The sequence below is a fragment of the Camelus dromedarius genome, chromosome 1, assembly GCF_036321535.1.
Source record: "Camelus dromedarius isolate mCamDro1 chromosome 1, mCamDro1.pat, whole genome shotgun sequence".
Classification (NCBI taxonomy): Eukaryota; Metazoa; Chordata; class Mammalia; order Artiodactyla; family Camelidae; genus Camelus; species Camelus dromedarius.
Window position 1 is genome coordinate 48,565,089 of NC_087436.1, and position 13,625 is coordinate 48,578,713.

At 34.1% G+C, this 13,625-nt stretch overlaps 1 protein-coding gene across 7 annotated transcripts in view; it reads left to right on the top strand.

The window, feature by feature from the left end:
• TBCK (TBC1 domain containing kinase) overlaps nt 1-13,625 on the top strand; it is a 172,704-nt gene that overhangs the window by 95,695 nt on the left and 63,384 nt on the right. For all 7 annotated transcript variants that reach the window (XM_031468145.2, XM_031468142.2, XM_064484369.1 and 4 more), the window contains exon 22: nt 217-378. In XM_031468145.2, coding sequence (XP_031324005.2) covers nt 217-378 — 162 coding nt within the window. The remainder of the gene's footprint in view (nt 1-216; nt 379-13,625) is intronic.

Genomic DNA, 13,625 nt, shown 5'->3' on the forward strand with positions numbered 1-13,625 from the left:
ATCAATCTGATTGTCAGTTTTTTAAGATGTCTTAGGAATCAATAAATCTACAAAGCCAAGTAAACATTTTATAAAAACAGTTTGATAGTATTTGCTTTTTAATAGTTTTGGCCATAAAAAATTGTCATATGTCTAGTAAAGCAGCTTATAGTTGTTTTAATTTTTATTTTGTTTTTTTTAGTTTTAATTAATTAATTTATATTTGTCATTTTACAGATGTATTTCCACTGCACAAAATTTTCCACCTCTGGGACACCCTACTACTTGGGAATTCCTCCTTCCCATTCTGTATCGGAGTAGCAATTCTTCAGCAGCTGCGTGACCGGCTTTTGGCAAATGGCTTTAATGAGTGCATTCTTCTCTTCTCTGATTTACCAGGTATAGATTATATATAAAGAGAATCACTAAATGAAATGTAATTATAGGATAATGAGACATTCTTATAACAGTTTGGAATGATCATCTAGGCCTTCAGAATCTCTTCTAGTTGAACCTCATCATCCCTCTCTGAATTCTCTCCCTTGTATACTACCTCTTCTGCTGGCCCAGCATTGTAAACAGAAAACTGGGTCATACTAGCTCACTGTCATTTACATTCATGTCATTGATGCCACCAAAAAGGTAAAAGAGGTAGGGGGGTTATGACATATTTGTCTTTTTGCTTAGGATAGACCCGTTTATCTTCAGCAGATAGAGAGTAAATAAAGGCCACTTGGGAAGGTGTTTGAGAATCTAATTTACATGGATCTTTGCTTTCTCCTCTCCATAGCGGCATGCTAATAATTTGACAGTTTGAGGAAAGAAAATACTGTCCTCTTGGGAGGGCAGATCACACTCCAGGGAAATTCCGTGTTATACAATGCATGATAATACGTTAAGCTGTATTGTATTCACAAGTGAGGAGTTCATAAATCTAGGAGTTGAATGCTGAAGTGTAGAAATCTGAATTTTAACTATGGTTTAACCTTTGATGCTATAGCTGAAAAGATGAAAGTAATATGGTTGCATAGAATATAACAATCTGTGGAAGACAAATACTAAACTACCTTTTTGCAGAAACCAAAATGTTTTCAGGTAGAAAAATTCTACTTTCTTCAAATAGCATTGTATTGGCTCCAATCCTTCTATGAGTTTATTGCTGTTCTCCATATGTTCAGGCAGGCACGAGTGGTTGCTGAAAATAAACACACTTAAAATTGTCCAAGAGATAAATTTGCTTAAAAATCAAACAAAGAATAAAAGAAAGGTATTTTAAGATTATGTATTTAATAAGTACTCTCAAGAAGACTAAGAAACCTGTTATCTACACCAGTTTTTATTTTTAGTCGATGATCTATATCTGGATCTGTTAACCATTTCTCTGTTGTTGAAAATCTTCATCCTTTTTGGGAAAATAATAAGAAAAATTATTAGATTTATTTAAAATCTCTCTTTCCCCCCAAATTACAAGTATCACCATCAGCTTTCTAACTAATCAAACTTTAATTAAAGTCAATTATTTCTTATATGAACAAATAGTTTAGCTCTTATGTTATTTTTTTTCTAGGATATTCTTTATGAAAATCAAGTTATCTGTCTTTTTTTTTCCTGTTGGTGTTGAACAGTTACAAACAAGCTTGTTTTACAAACTGCAAATACTGTCTGTACCCTACAGATATTTTCCTGTTATTCCTAACTTGCCAAGGTAAACAGAGGATGATTGATTAGGGTTAAAAGAATTTTTATGGTCTGGTCTAAAAAATATATATTAGGAATAATGATTGTACATTTTCAAGTCAAAGAAATTTAATGCCTTTCCTGTTTTGAACACAAATGTTCCAATTATACACTGGTAAAAGAATCTATTTTCATATTGTGTAGGCAGGTTAGTGGTAACTCTGCTTATCCATTAAAATAAAGTTATTATTTTGGAAATCAGAAAGTGAGAATATGTGTTTGTTGGAACTGACTTGTTGAAAAGGTAAACACTACTTACTTTTGAAAATAGGAAGCCCTCTATTGATGTGGATTCCCTTTATCCTCAGTGCCATTTTTCTGGTTCATAACTTACTTGGTCACTGTATATGATTCCTGTTGGGGAAAAAAAGAGTTTGTAAGAAAAATGTGACTTAAAAAGAGGGGGAGTGTCAAAGCAAACTTAGCCCTTAAGTACACCTGTGTTTCATTTTATTTTTTATCAAAATGCACTTATTTGGGATGTCTTGCCTAATTAGATCTGAAAGATGTCCTTTTTTCATCATGTTGAGCCTCCTAACTGTATTTGATGCTTGAAGGAACTGGGAAGTGGTCCTGGGAAGTCCTAAAAAATGAATCCAGATTAATACATAAACAAACACACTGAACATGCCTTTTCTAAGCAAAATATTATGTGACTTAAGCTTGGAATATATTTGAAAGAAAGAAAACATCATTTCTTAAGTCTACAAAAAAAGAATAGATAGGCTAACTCTGTATTTCACCTTAATTCTTGAGACAGACTTTGTAGATAAAGATAGGTTAGGATTAATCATTAATTTGAACTCAATTTTAAATTGCTTTACTGAAATACCCAATTAACTGAGTTTAAAAGCATAAGTAAGCAGTCAGAACACGTTTAACTAAATTCTTTGCTGAAACAGATTAGCATATTCACTGTTCAAAACATCTGTTGACAATAATATGATGGAAACACTATCCAGTTGGAAACCTTGTGAACAAAATAAGCTTCTGGAGTTTTGTGTGTTTTCTGTTGGGGAGAGGGGCTCAGAGGAGAATCTGTTTCATGCCTCTCCCTTAGTTTCTTGGTGGTTGTTGGCAGTCCTTGGCGTTCTGTGGCTTGGGGCAGAATGACTGCAACCTCTGCCTCCGTGGTCACATGTCATTCTCCCCTATGTCTGTGTCCAAATTACCCTCTTCTTACAAGGACTCCAGTCATTGGATTAGGGCCCACCCAACTCCAGTATGATCAGGTCTTTACTTGATTATATCTGCAAAGAATGAGCTGCCTGAGGACCAACTTTCATTCTCACTTACATCAAGATGACTGCACCAACAGGACACCACCAATGCAACAGATGACTGTTGACACTCCCCTAGGTGAAGAAATATCAGTGTTTTTTCCCTGTTAATTGTCCTTTCTAGGTTTTTTCCTACAGACCCTAGTGGGTTTTTTTCCCTACCAATAGCCTAGTGGTTAAGAGCATGGAGTATGGAACCACATCAACTGGTTTTAGGTCCGGGCTTTACCACTTACAATTTTGTGACCTTAGGGACATGACTTAAACTCTTTGTATCTGTTTCTTTAACCCTGATTATATGAAAGTGATAACAGTACTTACCTCCCAAGGTTGTTGTACTGAATAAATCAGCATATCTGAAAAATTTAGAGCAGTGCCAGCAAAGAGGAAGTGCTATGTAGGTGATTATTATTATTAATGTTATTATCATCATTATTATATAATTTTCCTCACTTTTTTGTTTGTATCATGGCATGCTTTACAATTGATAGAATAAATGAAGCAATCATCCCATTTGAGTCTTTCTATAAATTATTGAGGTAGATATCAATCATATAGATTTCCTTATTAGCAAAAGCAATTAAGGAATTACCTAAGAAGTAAAGTAAGCCTTCAATGTTAAATGTATATTATGACTAAGAAGAATAGCTCTTTTCATTGCTCAGAGACAGCATGGTATAGTGGATAGACAGCCCAGTCTTTGGAGTCAAGACATAAGGGTTTGAGTCCTAGCTCTACCACTCACTACCTGTGTGACTCAGGAAAGTTTCAGAATGGTTCTGCCACTGAAAAGAGTGGTCTGTGGAGTGAAACAGATATGAGTTCACATCCCAGCTCTGGCATATAGTAGTTGTGTGAATTTGGGCAAGTTTTTAACCTCACTGGAAAGAGGCTCCTCTACATTATGAAAGTTTCACTAAAATACAGGTAATTTCTGCTTTAATGTTAGAGTATGAAAGATAATATACATAATGCACATGACACAAAACCTGCTACCAAGTATGCATAACTATTTTTTCAAGTAGGTGTCACATTTAATATTTTAAGAATGCAAATAATGTGTAACATTCAATCCTTGTAAGTTCCCTCTCCTTTCTCCTTTCTTCCTCTTTTCCACAACTTTATACTAACTCTTTAGTTCTTGAACAGAGAGCACAGCAGGAAGGCATTGTTATTTTTGCCAAAAATTGCTTCCAACTTCTGTTCCCTTGTAGTAAATGATACAGTGTGATGTCACATTCCAAGAAAGTACAAGTGGTGCTAGAAAATCTTGTTAAAAGTTCTTGATATGTATTGGTAGATGTGTCATTTTAGTACTAGAGGAAATAACCATGAGAGCAGTACATTTGTCATTTCTCAAGCAATCTGAAAATAGTGGTAGGGTATTTTGGAAGAAATACTGGGTTTTTCATAGTGCCATCCAATACTGAATGTTGGCCACTGATGTTAAGAAAACAGTTTCCACAAGAAGCTTCCCTATTCCTGGGGCCCCTAGATTAGGCATTCATAGATTTTTACTCCCTAATAGGCAGGGTCAAGGCCCCTGCTCAGCTATGGGAGATAGACTACCACCCCTCTGCACCCTTATAAGATTGTGGGAGTAAAATTTCTGAGGGGAAAGTGAGACAGGAAGGAAGAGGGCAGGACACAGCCATAAAGAAATGACACAGCAGTTAGCACCAAGATGGCATGAAAGTCCACTCCCAATAGACCTGGAAGCCCAAGATGGCCAGATATTTGACCTCTAGTGGACCTTGAGGTTCATTATACACATTGTAATATACTAGCGTGGTGAATGACACACCCACAGGTGCCATGACAGTTCTGAAGCCAACCATGAAAGTTCAAAACCAGGGTGGTGGCCCAATTCCTGGGAATCCCTGCCCCTTCCCCAGGGTAGTAGGAATAATCCTCTCACTTCTTAATATATAAAAACTAGCAACACTGCACTCTCTCTTGCCTTCTGAGACCGCCCGTACTCTTGTCTATGGAGTATGTATCTACCTTTACTTTAACCTCCACGCACATCCCCCACCATGTACATCTCTAAATAAATCTACTTTTACTCAAAAAGAAAAAAAATCGTTAATAATTTCAGAATGGATTTGTAGCTGAGATGTTTAAATGTTTTTTTTTTATTTTATTGGTGTATTTCCTTTGTACAGTTGAAAATTAATTCAACGTGTGTATGTCATTATGGTTGAAATAAGTTCTTAGAGTGTGTATCTTTGTACCTCTGAGCATCTTCAAAGATAGGAATCTTTAGAAGAAGTTTTTTTAAGGACCTATAGAAAGAAATTGGGAAATATGTATGGAAGAACACTTAATATATTCTCAGAGGTTAAAATAGTTACTTTACCACTAAAAGAAAGAAATATGTACATATAAATACAGCGAAATAGAGAGTCTGTTGAAGGGACTTGAGCATATGAAAACTTTGAAATCTTATTTGAAGGAAGAAATTAGCGTTTGGCTGAAACATCTTAGTTGTATGATGTGTGTTTGATTATGGAAGCTAAGTTGAAGTGAAAAATTTTAAATAAAATTTTGAGATTTCATTTCAGTGTTACCCACATACTTCACAATGGGATTCATTTTAAGCACATAATGAAAAATACTGGTAGTATCTCACTATTGTGTAGCACTTCAAGGGTTCCTCAAAAGTATTGTATTAATATCTTAAGTAGCTAGGAAAAAATGTACTTATTTATTCTGACTTAAAGCACTTTTGTAATGCAGTCTTTATCATTATTTAGCATAGCATGGAATACTTAATAAAAACAGTACACTTTTTGAACAACACAGTTATGTGCCAGGTTCCCTACAATCTATAATTAGAAATCCAGGCCATTTTTTTCAAATAACATACAGATATGTTGGAACTGAAAGAAAATGAGTTAAGTTATTAAAAATTAAGAAATAGAGCAAAGTATAAAATATGTAAACTCTTAAATCTGTCTTATTATTTTCCTGTTTATCCTCAAGATGGAATTGGAAATTAATGAGAATAAGAGAGTGAGGAGGAAATTCGACTCAATTTATGAAATTTCATAGATTTTTAAGATACTTTTGACATTCCCCATAGCGGGAAAGAAGGGCAGTGAGAAGTGATCTAGCTTTTTTTGTTGTTGTTGTTTTTTGGATGAGGCATGAGGTTCAATTAACAGTTACTTGCTTTCATTGAGAGATAAATATAAATGAAATAGGATTACCATAATATTTTTATGTAATCTCCCAATTGTAAACAGTGGCTCAAATTTTTAAAAACTGTAACACTTAAGCCAAGTATAACTGATTGTAGCCAGTTGGCTACTAATTTGTGACCCCTTTATTAAGTAAATAGTTATAATGGTGTTAAGTTCTATAGACAGCAATAGGAATTTATAGCAGGACACACCAAGTCTGAGGAAGGAATAATGCACTTTTCTGTGCTAGTATTTCAATTTGGCTCTTCTATATTGGTTGCATTTCCCTGTCCATTCACTTTGACTATATTTTCCGTCAAGTCCTTGAACATATCTATAGTAATTAATTTAAAGTCCTTATTTGCTAAGTCCTATTCTGGATCATCTTGTAGGTATATTTCTATGCTTCTCTTGATTTTAAGTCACATTTTTCTGCTTTGCATATCTAATTATTTATTATATAGTGGATATTAATAAAAGTATATTGTAAGGAGTCAATTTTATCATCTTTCTTTAAAGAATGTTGAGTTTTGTTCTGCTAGACAGTTAAATAACTGGTGGGCCCTTTTGTTCATATCAAATTGGTTTTATTCTTTGTTAAGGTGGGTCTCTTTTAATTTTTTTATTTAGCTAAACAATGTGGCATGTCTAGGTCCTTAACTTAATACCCAAGGTGCTCAGTGGGAACTCTCACTCTGACCTGACCAGGCTTTGACAAATACTCATCTTTGTGATCCCTCAGCACGTAATACCATAACTTGAATATAGTAATAACTCATTTAGTTCAGTTTAATTAAATAAACAGTAGGGAAGCCTTTATGGACACATTGGCATGGGGAAATATTGAGACCTAAACTTAAGTGTATACATTGTTAATTCTCATATATATAGTAAGCTTCATTTCAAAAGTTAGATTGTGAATAGAAAATTTTGGCAATGTGGATAATCTTTAGTTATCAAAACTTAGAATCACTTTTAGAGTTTAAAATCTTTTTAAGATTTTTAATCTTGTGTAATCATTGCAACTATATTAAGTAGCTTTCTTATTATCTCCATTTTGCTCTTGAACTAATTGAAACACATTGAGGTTATAGATTGTAGTTAGTAACTGGCATTTAGAATTCAAATCCAGTACTTTTTACTAAGCAAGGGAACATGTTACATGTTTAAGAAGCAGTTCCATATCAGCAGTTTCAAATGGTTCAATCTAGTAGCTTCAAAAGTTCAATTCTGACATCCTAGGAAGCTCATTTAAATTATAATAATGACATTACTTGCTATTAGATAAAACCCTTAGGTAACATACTAGCCATTGCTTTATGCATGTGTTAGTCCTTTCTCAGTAAACAACAAATAAAAACTTGATTTTTAAAAAGTTTTAACTCATTTTAAATATAAAATGTTATTTCTACAATTTATCTTCCTTTATTTAAGCAAGCCATGTTTTGTAATTGTGGTTTGGATATACAAAATCATTTATTTCCCATCCATAGGAGTTCTACTGTCTACTTATTCCGTACCTGCCTCACAAAGACAACCATGAGTTTATTCTCTCAAACAAAGGGTGGTATGGAACAATAATCATACTATTATTAAGTACAGATGAGGATTTTAGAGTGGGGAAGAAAACGTTTCTGTCCAATATGTTAAATGTCTTGCATAAACCAAGATATTCTAGAATGGCTTCAGTGACCCCTCTTGTCCTGTGATTACATAATTAGGATAAAATTATTAATACTTTAATTCTTACAAATCCAGAGTGCCCAGTAAATGTCCTGGGGATTATTCTTTTTAGTGAGAGTATTCTTTGACAATGGAGTTTATTTTGCATTTGAACAAAGTCATAATTTGTTTCCTTTGTCAAGTGATAAATCAACTATAATAAACAGATTATGACTTGATTACAGATTTGTGACTTTCTTTCAGCAGTTCCTTTTCAAAAACACTCTTAATTTTAAAAAAGTATCCTTGGAGATAACTACTATGCCATTTTTACTGATTTTACTATATTGATACATTGTTATTAACTGAGGTCCATAGTTTAGTTGTGTTGCAGAGTTCTCTAGGTTTTTGACAAATGCACAGTGTCATGTATTCACCATTGCAGTATTATACAGAACAGTTTCACCACTCTAAATATTCACTGTGCTTCAGCTGCTCATCCATCCTCTCCTACTCCCCCCATCCCCAGAAACCCTTGGCGACTAGTGATCTTTTTTTTGTCCTTACAAAGTTTTGCCTTTTCCAGAATAACATATGGTTGGAATCATAGACTGTGTAGCCTTTCAGACTTTTTCTGCTCGTGGCTTGATAGCTCATTTCTTTTTATCACTGAATAATATTCTAAGTCTTTGGATTTTGAAAAGTAGAAAAGAATAATTTTTTGAAAACATTCTCTTTTTAAAGAGAAATCTGTCAAGTGTAAAATAGAAAACTAGCCTATTTTTTAACTGAATTTAAAACAAGAAGCAGACTAAATGGGATCCAAGGCTTATACTTTTTAAAATTTTAGTCGAAGTGCTAAAATTTTTCATGTTTTCTGTATATCTAAAAGTTTGCCTATTAAATACTTGAGTTCCTACTATATGCTAGAATAATCTTATTTATACCTCATAACAGTCCCAGAAAGTATCATTCCTGTTTTATAACTGAGAAAAGAGATGCAGAAAAATGAGTTGGCCAAAGCCGTACAACTTGTAAGTAATTGAACTGAATCAAAACTAGATAATGCTGCCTCCTGGGTTAATCTTTCCTGTGTGCCGTTGTTACTATACTGCCTTCTGAGCAAGTATCTTAACTGCTATTTTGCAGGCCAGGGACCATACCAAGGGAGTGAGACTCCATGCTCGCCATGCCCATCTCCTAACTTCATTCCCACCCCTTTTGAACTAGAGCCTTTAAAATTTGGAAACCTTTGTAATTCAGAATAACAAATTGTACACATGTTTATCTCTGCTTCCTTCTGAAACATCACAAAAGTGACAGTAAGGGAATGAAAAAAGTATAATTCGAAGAAGAAAGAGAATATAAGTGCACTAGTAGACAAGAAATGTCAACAAGTATTTGGAAAATAGAAAGCAGTTACATCACTTAATAAAGCAAAGAATACTGAAACTTTCCTGCAAAGGAGGATACCAAAAAGAAGCAAGCCGATTCTTGATGCAGACCAAAAGGTCTCCAGAGTTGAAGGTGAATGAAAAATGAGGCAGAAAATCAGAAAAGAAGCAATTGAATGTGTTTTTGCATAAGGAATAGTTTCATTTCTCCTGCCTTTGCAAATCTTTGCAACCACCCTCTTAGCCAAGAGTCTACTGGTCTGCAGAAGACTGGAAGATAAGGGCAGATCTAGATTTTGTGACATGAAGCTAATGCAGTGTCAGGAGATGCCCTTCTTTAAGAATAGGTTATAAATTACAATCTAAAATTAGGCTATTAAAAGAACATTAGAGCAAAGAGATCACAACAAATTACAAAATTAAAAAACATAATGTTTTTATTCATTAAATGTCTATTCCTCATTTTTTGCTTCTTTCTCATTGATCATCTCTTCATATAACAACAGTTGTGCAGTATTTTCTATAGAGAAAATAGATAATAAGTCTTTTCACTGGAAGGGTTTGTTGAGATTTGTTTTTTTATTTTTGATAGTAGGAATACATAAAACATATGACAACACAGGTGTAGCTTTTGTTTATTGTACTGTTTATTCTTGTAAACAAAATGCTATTTTGTGAAATTCCTATCAAAAAAACGAAAAATGTTAATGGTGCACTTGTAATTGTATATGTAGCATTATCAAGTATATTCCTAGAAGGAGAGTGTTTCTCTTTTGATCAGCATCAATGAGAATCAGATTTTCTGCTTATAATTTTGCATGTTTAATGTTTCAAAGAATTTTAAAGTCTGATTTTTGGCTTTGTACATGTCTGTTATGTTTCTCCTACCCATAAACTTCGGGTGCTGGAACATATTTATATCACATACAACCTCTGCTCCTGTATAGAGGGTGGTGGGAGTATTCCAAGAAGTCATTCCTAGAGCTAGAAATAACTTTGCCATACTGTCAAAGATAAAAAATGCCGGATACCAATTAAAGTGGTAAGGACAGGTTTTAATCAGTAACACACTGGTGTAGTAAGAGTCCAGCATAAATTAAACTCATTGTCAATTTGTACAGAGGTGACAGGGCATTTTAAAGAGGGAATGAGGGAATAAGGAAGGAGGGGACTAGAAGATTCAGGGAAGTGAAAAAATTACAAAAAATGTGATGAGGGGCATTGGTCCATGTGATACCAATCTGGGTTTGCTAATTGACACTTATCAAATTTAGACTCCCACCTTCCCATAGAGGCTGGAAGACAGGGACCCTATCTTCAAGTATTGACTGTCAAATGGTAGGTTCTTTTGGCAGCCTTGATATTTCTCAGGCAGGCACTTATAGAGTGTTAAGGTCATCCTAGGGATGTGGCCTTGAATTGCTATAAACTATGTTAGAGTTTTGCTCAAGTCTCTATAGGCTAAGTTGAAGTATAGTTGAGAAAAGGCTTAGAGAAGCCTGGCTAGAGTCTAGTCAAGGAGAAATTACCCAAAAGTGACTTCAGATCAGTGAAATATACCCCAGTAAACCACACTGTGTATCTCTAATTCAGCTTGCTTAGTTGTGTCAAAGTATCCAGAGCCTCTGTGTTGCCCAGCACAAAAGGAAGAGTAATGGAGGAGAAATTGGTGTAAATAAAGACAACAGTTTTCACTGATTATAGTTTAAATATTTATACTTCTGCAAATTTTACAAAACATGACCATAGGAACAATACATTTGGAGGAGTATTCTTTGGAGTAGTGGAATTGTAGAGTCTTGAATCTCAGAGTTAGCAGCATAGCAAAGAGCCGGAGTGAGGAAATGTATATAGTCACAAGCCCCAGGCCCCTCCATAGTCAGTCCTAGAATGCTGGCAAGGATTAGTTTAGACAGATTAAAGAATTAGTCTCTGGAGAGATGGAATGTCCCCCGAAGGGAGAAATATCTTACTTACATAGGTCCTCTAACAAATGACTGTATCCCCGAGTTACCTATAGTGAATCCACCAGTTACCAAGCCCTGCCACATATAGAAAACTTCCAATCAGATTTTTAGTGCTATTCTTTTAAATATGTATAGTCATAAATTACCAAATCTCTAAGGGAATCCTCCAACTAAAAAACACAGACTGGTACCAACTGAATAAAGGGATATCCTCAGAAAGACAATTATGAGAAAATATGGTAACTATGAAAAATCAGAATTTTTTTAAAGTAACAACAAAATTTAATTTACTGGAAATTAAAAATGATGTAGAAATGCAAGGATCTTTATAATAAAAGAGTTGAATGATATGGTTTGGGAAATCTCTCAGAGAGTAGAATACAAATAAAGATGGAAAATAAGAAGAAAAGGCAAAATTATTAGAAAATCTACTCAGGATGTTCAAGACTCTTCTACCCAAAGAAGAGAGAAGAAGAAAAACAGAAAGAAGTTATTACAGACATCAAACAAGAGCTTTTTCTGTAAGTGAAAGATTACAAAAAGACCATCAAATGCCTAACACAAGTGAGTGATACACACTTAAATATATCATTATGAAATTTCAGAACACTGGGGATCCTAAAAGTTTACAGAAAGGTGGAAAATCACATACAAATGATCTCAAATCAAAATTGCATCAAAATTCTCAGCAGAAAGATGATGGAGCCCTGCCTTACATAACTCTTAAGAGGAAAAAAAAAAGAAATCCTAGAATGTTATGCCTAACCCAACTGTCAGTCAAGGGCAGAATAAGTATATTAAAAGACATGGACAATTCCAAAATAATTTGCGTTCTGTGCATCCTTTCTTAGAAACTACTGGAAAATATGTTCTACCAAAATGATGCAGCTAATCAAGAGAGAAAAAATAGTATCTTAGACTCCAAATGAGAGATCAAATATAGGAAGGAACCAAAGGGAATTAGGTGATGTTCGTTTGATCTAGGAAGTAATTCATATTCATTAAAACAAGAGAAAAGAAGGCTTAAGAAGAGGTGATTTTTCCACCTCCCCTCACCCAAATGACACATCAGTTGTATTTTATCATTTTGAAAATAATTCAGTATTTCTGAGAAATATAGTAGTAATGGATGAGAATAAAGAAACCGAGATTTAGATAAATGATTTCTCTGAGTCACAGAGTACCTCATGGAGTTTGGAATCATCCTGGGAAAACATAATCCATGGTATATTGCTTTTTCACAATGTATTATATCAAAATGAAAATTCAAGATAGAAAATAGTAGTGCCCTAGGATGAGAGAATATTTTGAATGAATAATTGCATATTTTAATGTATGGTTTACAAAGCATTTTTACATAATATTTTTATTACGATAAAGTACTTTGGAAGGATTTTGAGATGAAGTGACAAGGGTCAAGAGAATGGAGAATGGGATATCTGCCAGTACTAGTAATCAGGCTTGAATCGGAGTGGATACCAGTAAATTCTCAAGATTCACTGTAAACCTTTTATGGTATTGGTAGGGTGTTTTGGAAGCAGATACAAATGACTTTTCCATGGCCAGTGATCTAAGGACTTAACTACAACCTCTGATCTGGATCATTGTCTTGACTTCAAGCCTTTTATGGGTGACAGATATGTCAGACTGATTTGAGCACTGCAGATGTAAAATCTACGGTCCAAAATTCTTCTGCTTTGGAGATTTAACAGTGCTAAGTGGATAAACTTTTTTAAGATGACAGAGTTTTCTCTCTTTAGCTGCAAATTTTTATTTTAACCATATTAATTGGGAATTTTCTAAAATGAATTGAACATATCTCTTCCTTCTTTAGTGGATCAGAGGAACATATCTTAAACTTTTATTCTTCTTCTAGTTGGTTTCTGTGTTCTTCTCTGTGGAATATCATGTTGATAATATTACAGAGCTTTTTAAAAATACATTTAACCATACTGACCATTTCTCAAATAAATAGATCCATGCCTCAAAACATGTCTAACTCTATTTTATAGATTTTATGTTAGAAATACAATATGGAGGTGATGAAATCTGACCTCTTTGGGGAGCCATGGGAGTAACCAACTATAAAGTTGGCAAACATCACTAATAGCAGATAAAGGAATGTTTGATTTAGTAACTGGTCTTTCTAGATCTGTTGGCTATTATTTTCCCAAATCTTAATGAATTGGGTAATGAAAAATGCCTTTAAACCATTTGGTAACTTAAGACATTCTACTCATAACACATTTAACACATTAAATCACTTAGCTTTCTTATGTCTTAGTTTCTTTGGTCTTCAACAGAGATAAGGGAGATTGCAATACCTGTCTACAAGAATCATTGTAAGAATTAAATGGGCTAAGTGAAAGTAGACAATGCCTGTCACCTAATAGATGCTCAAAAAGTGTCTATTTCCCTGTG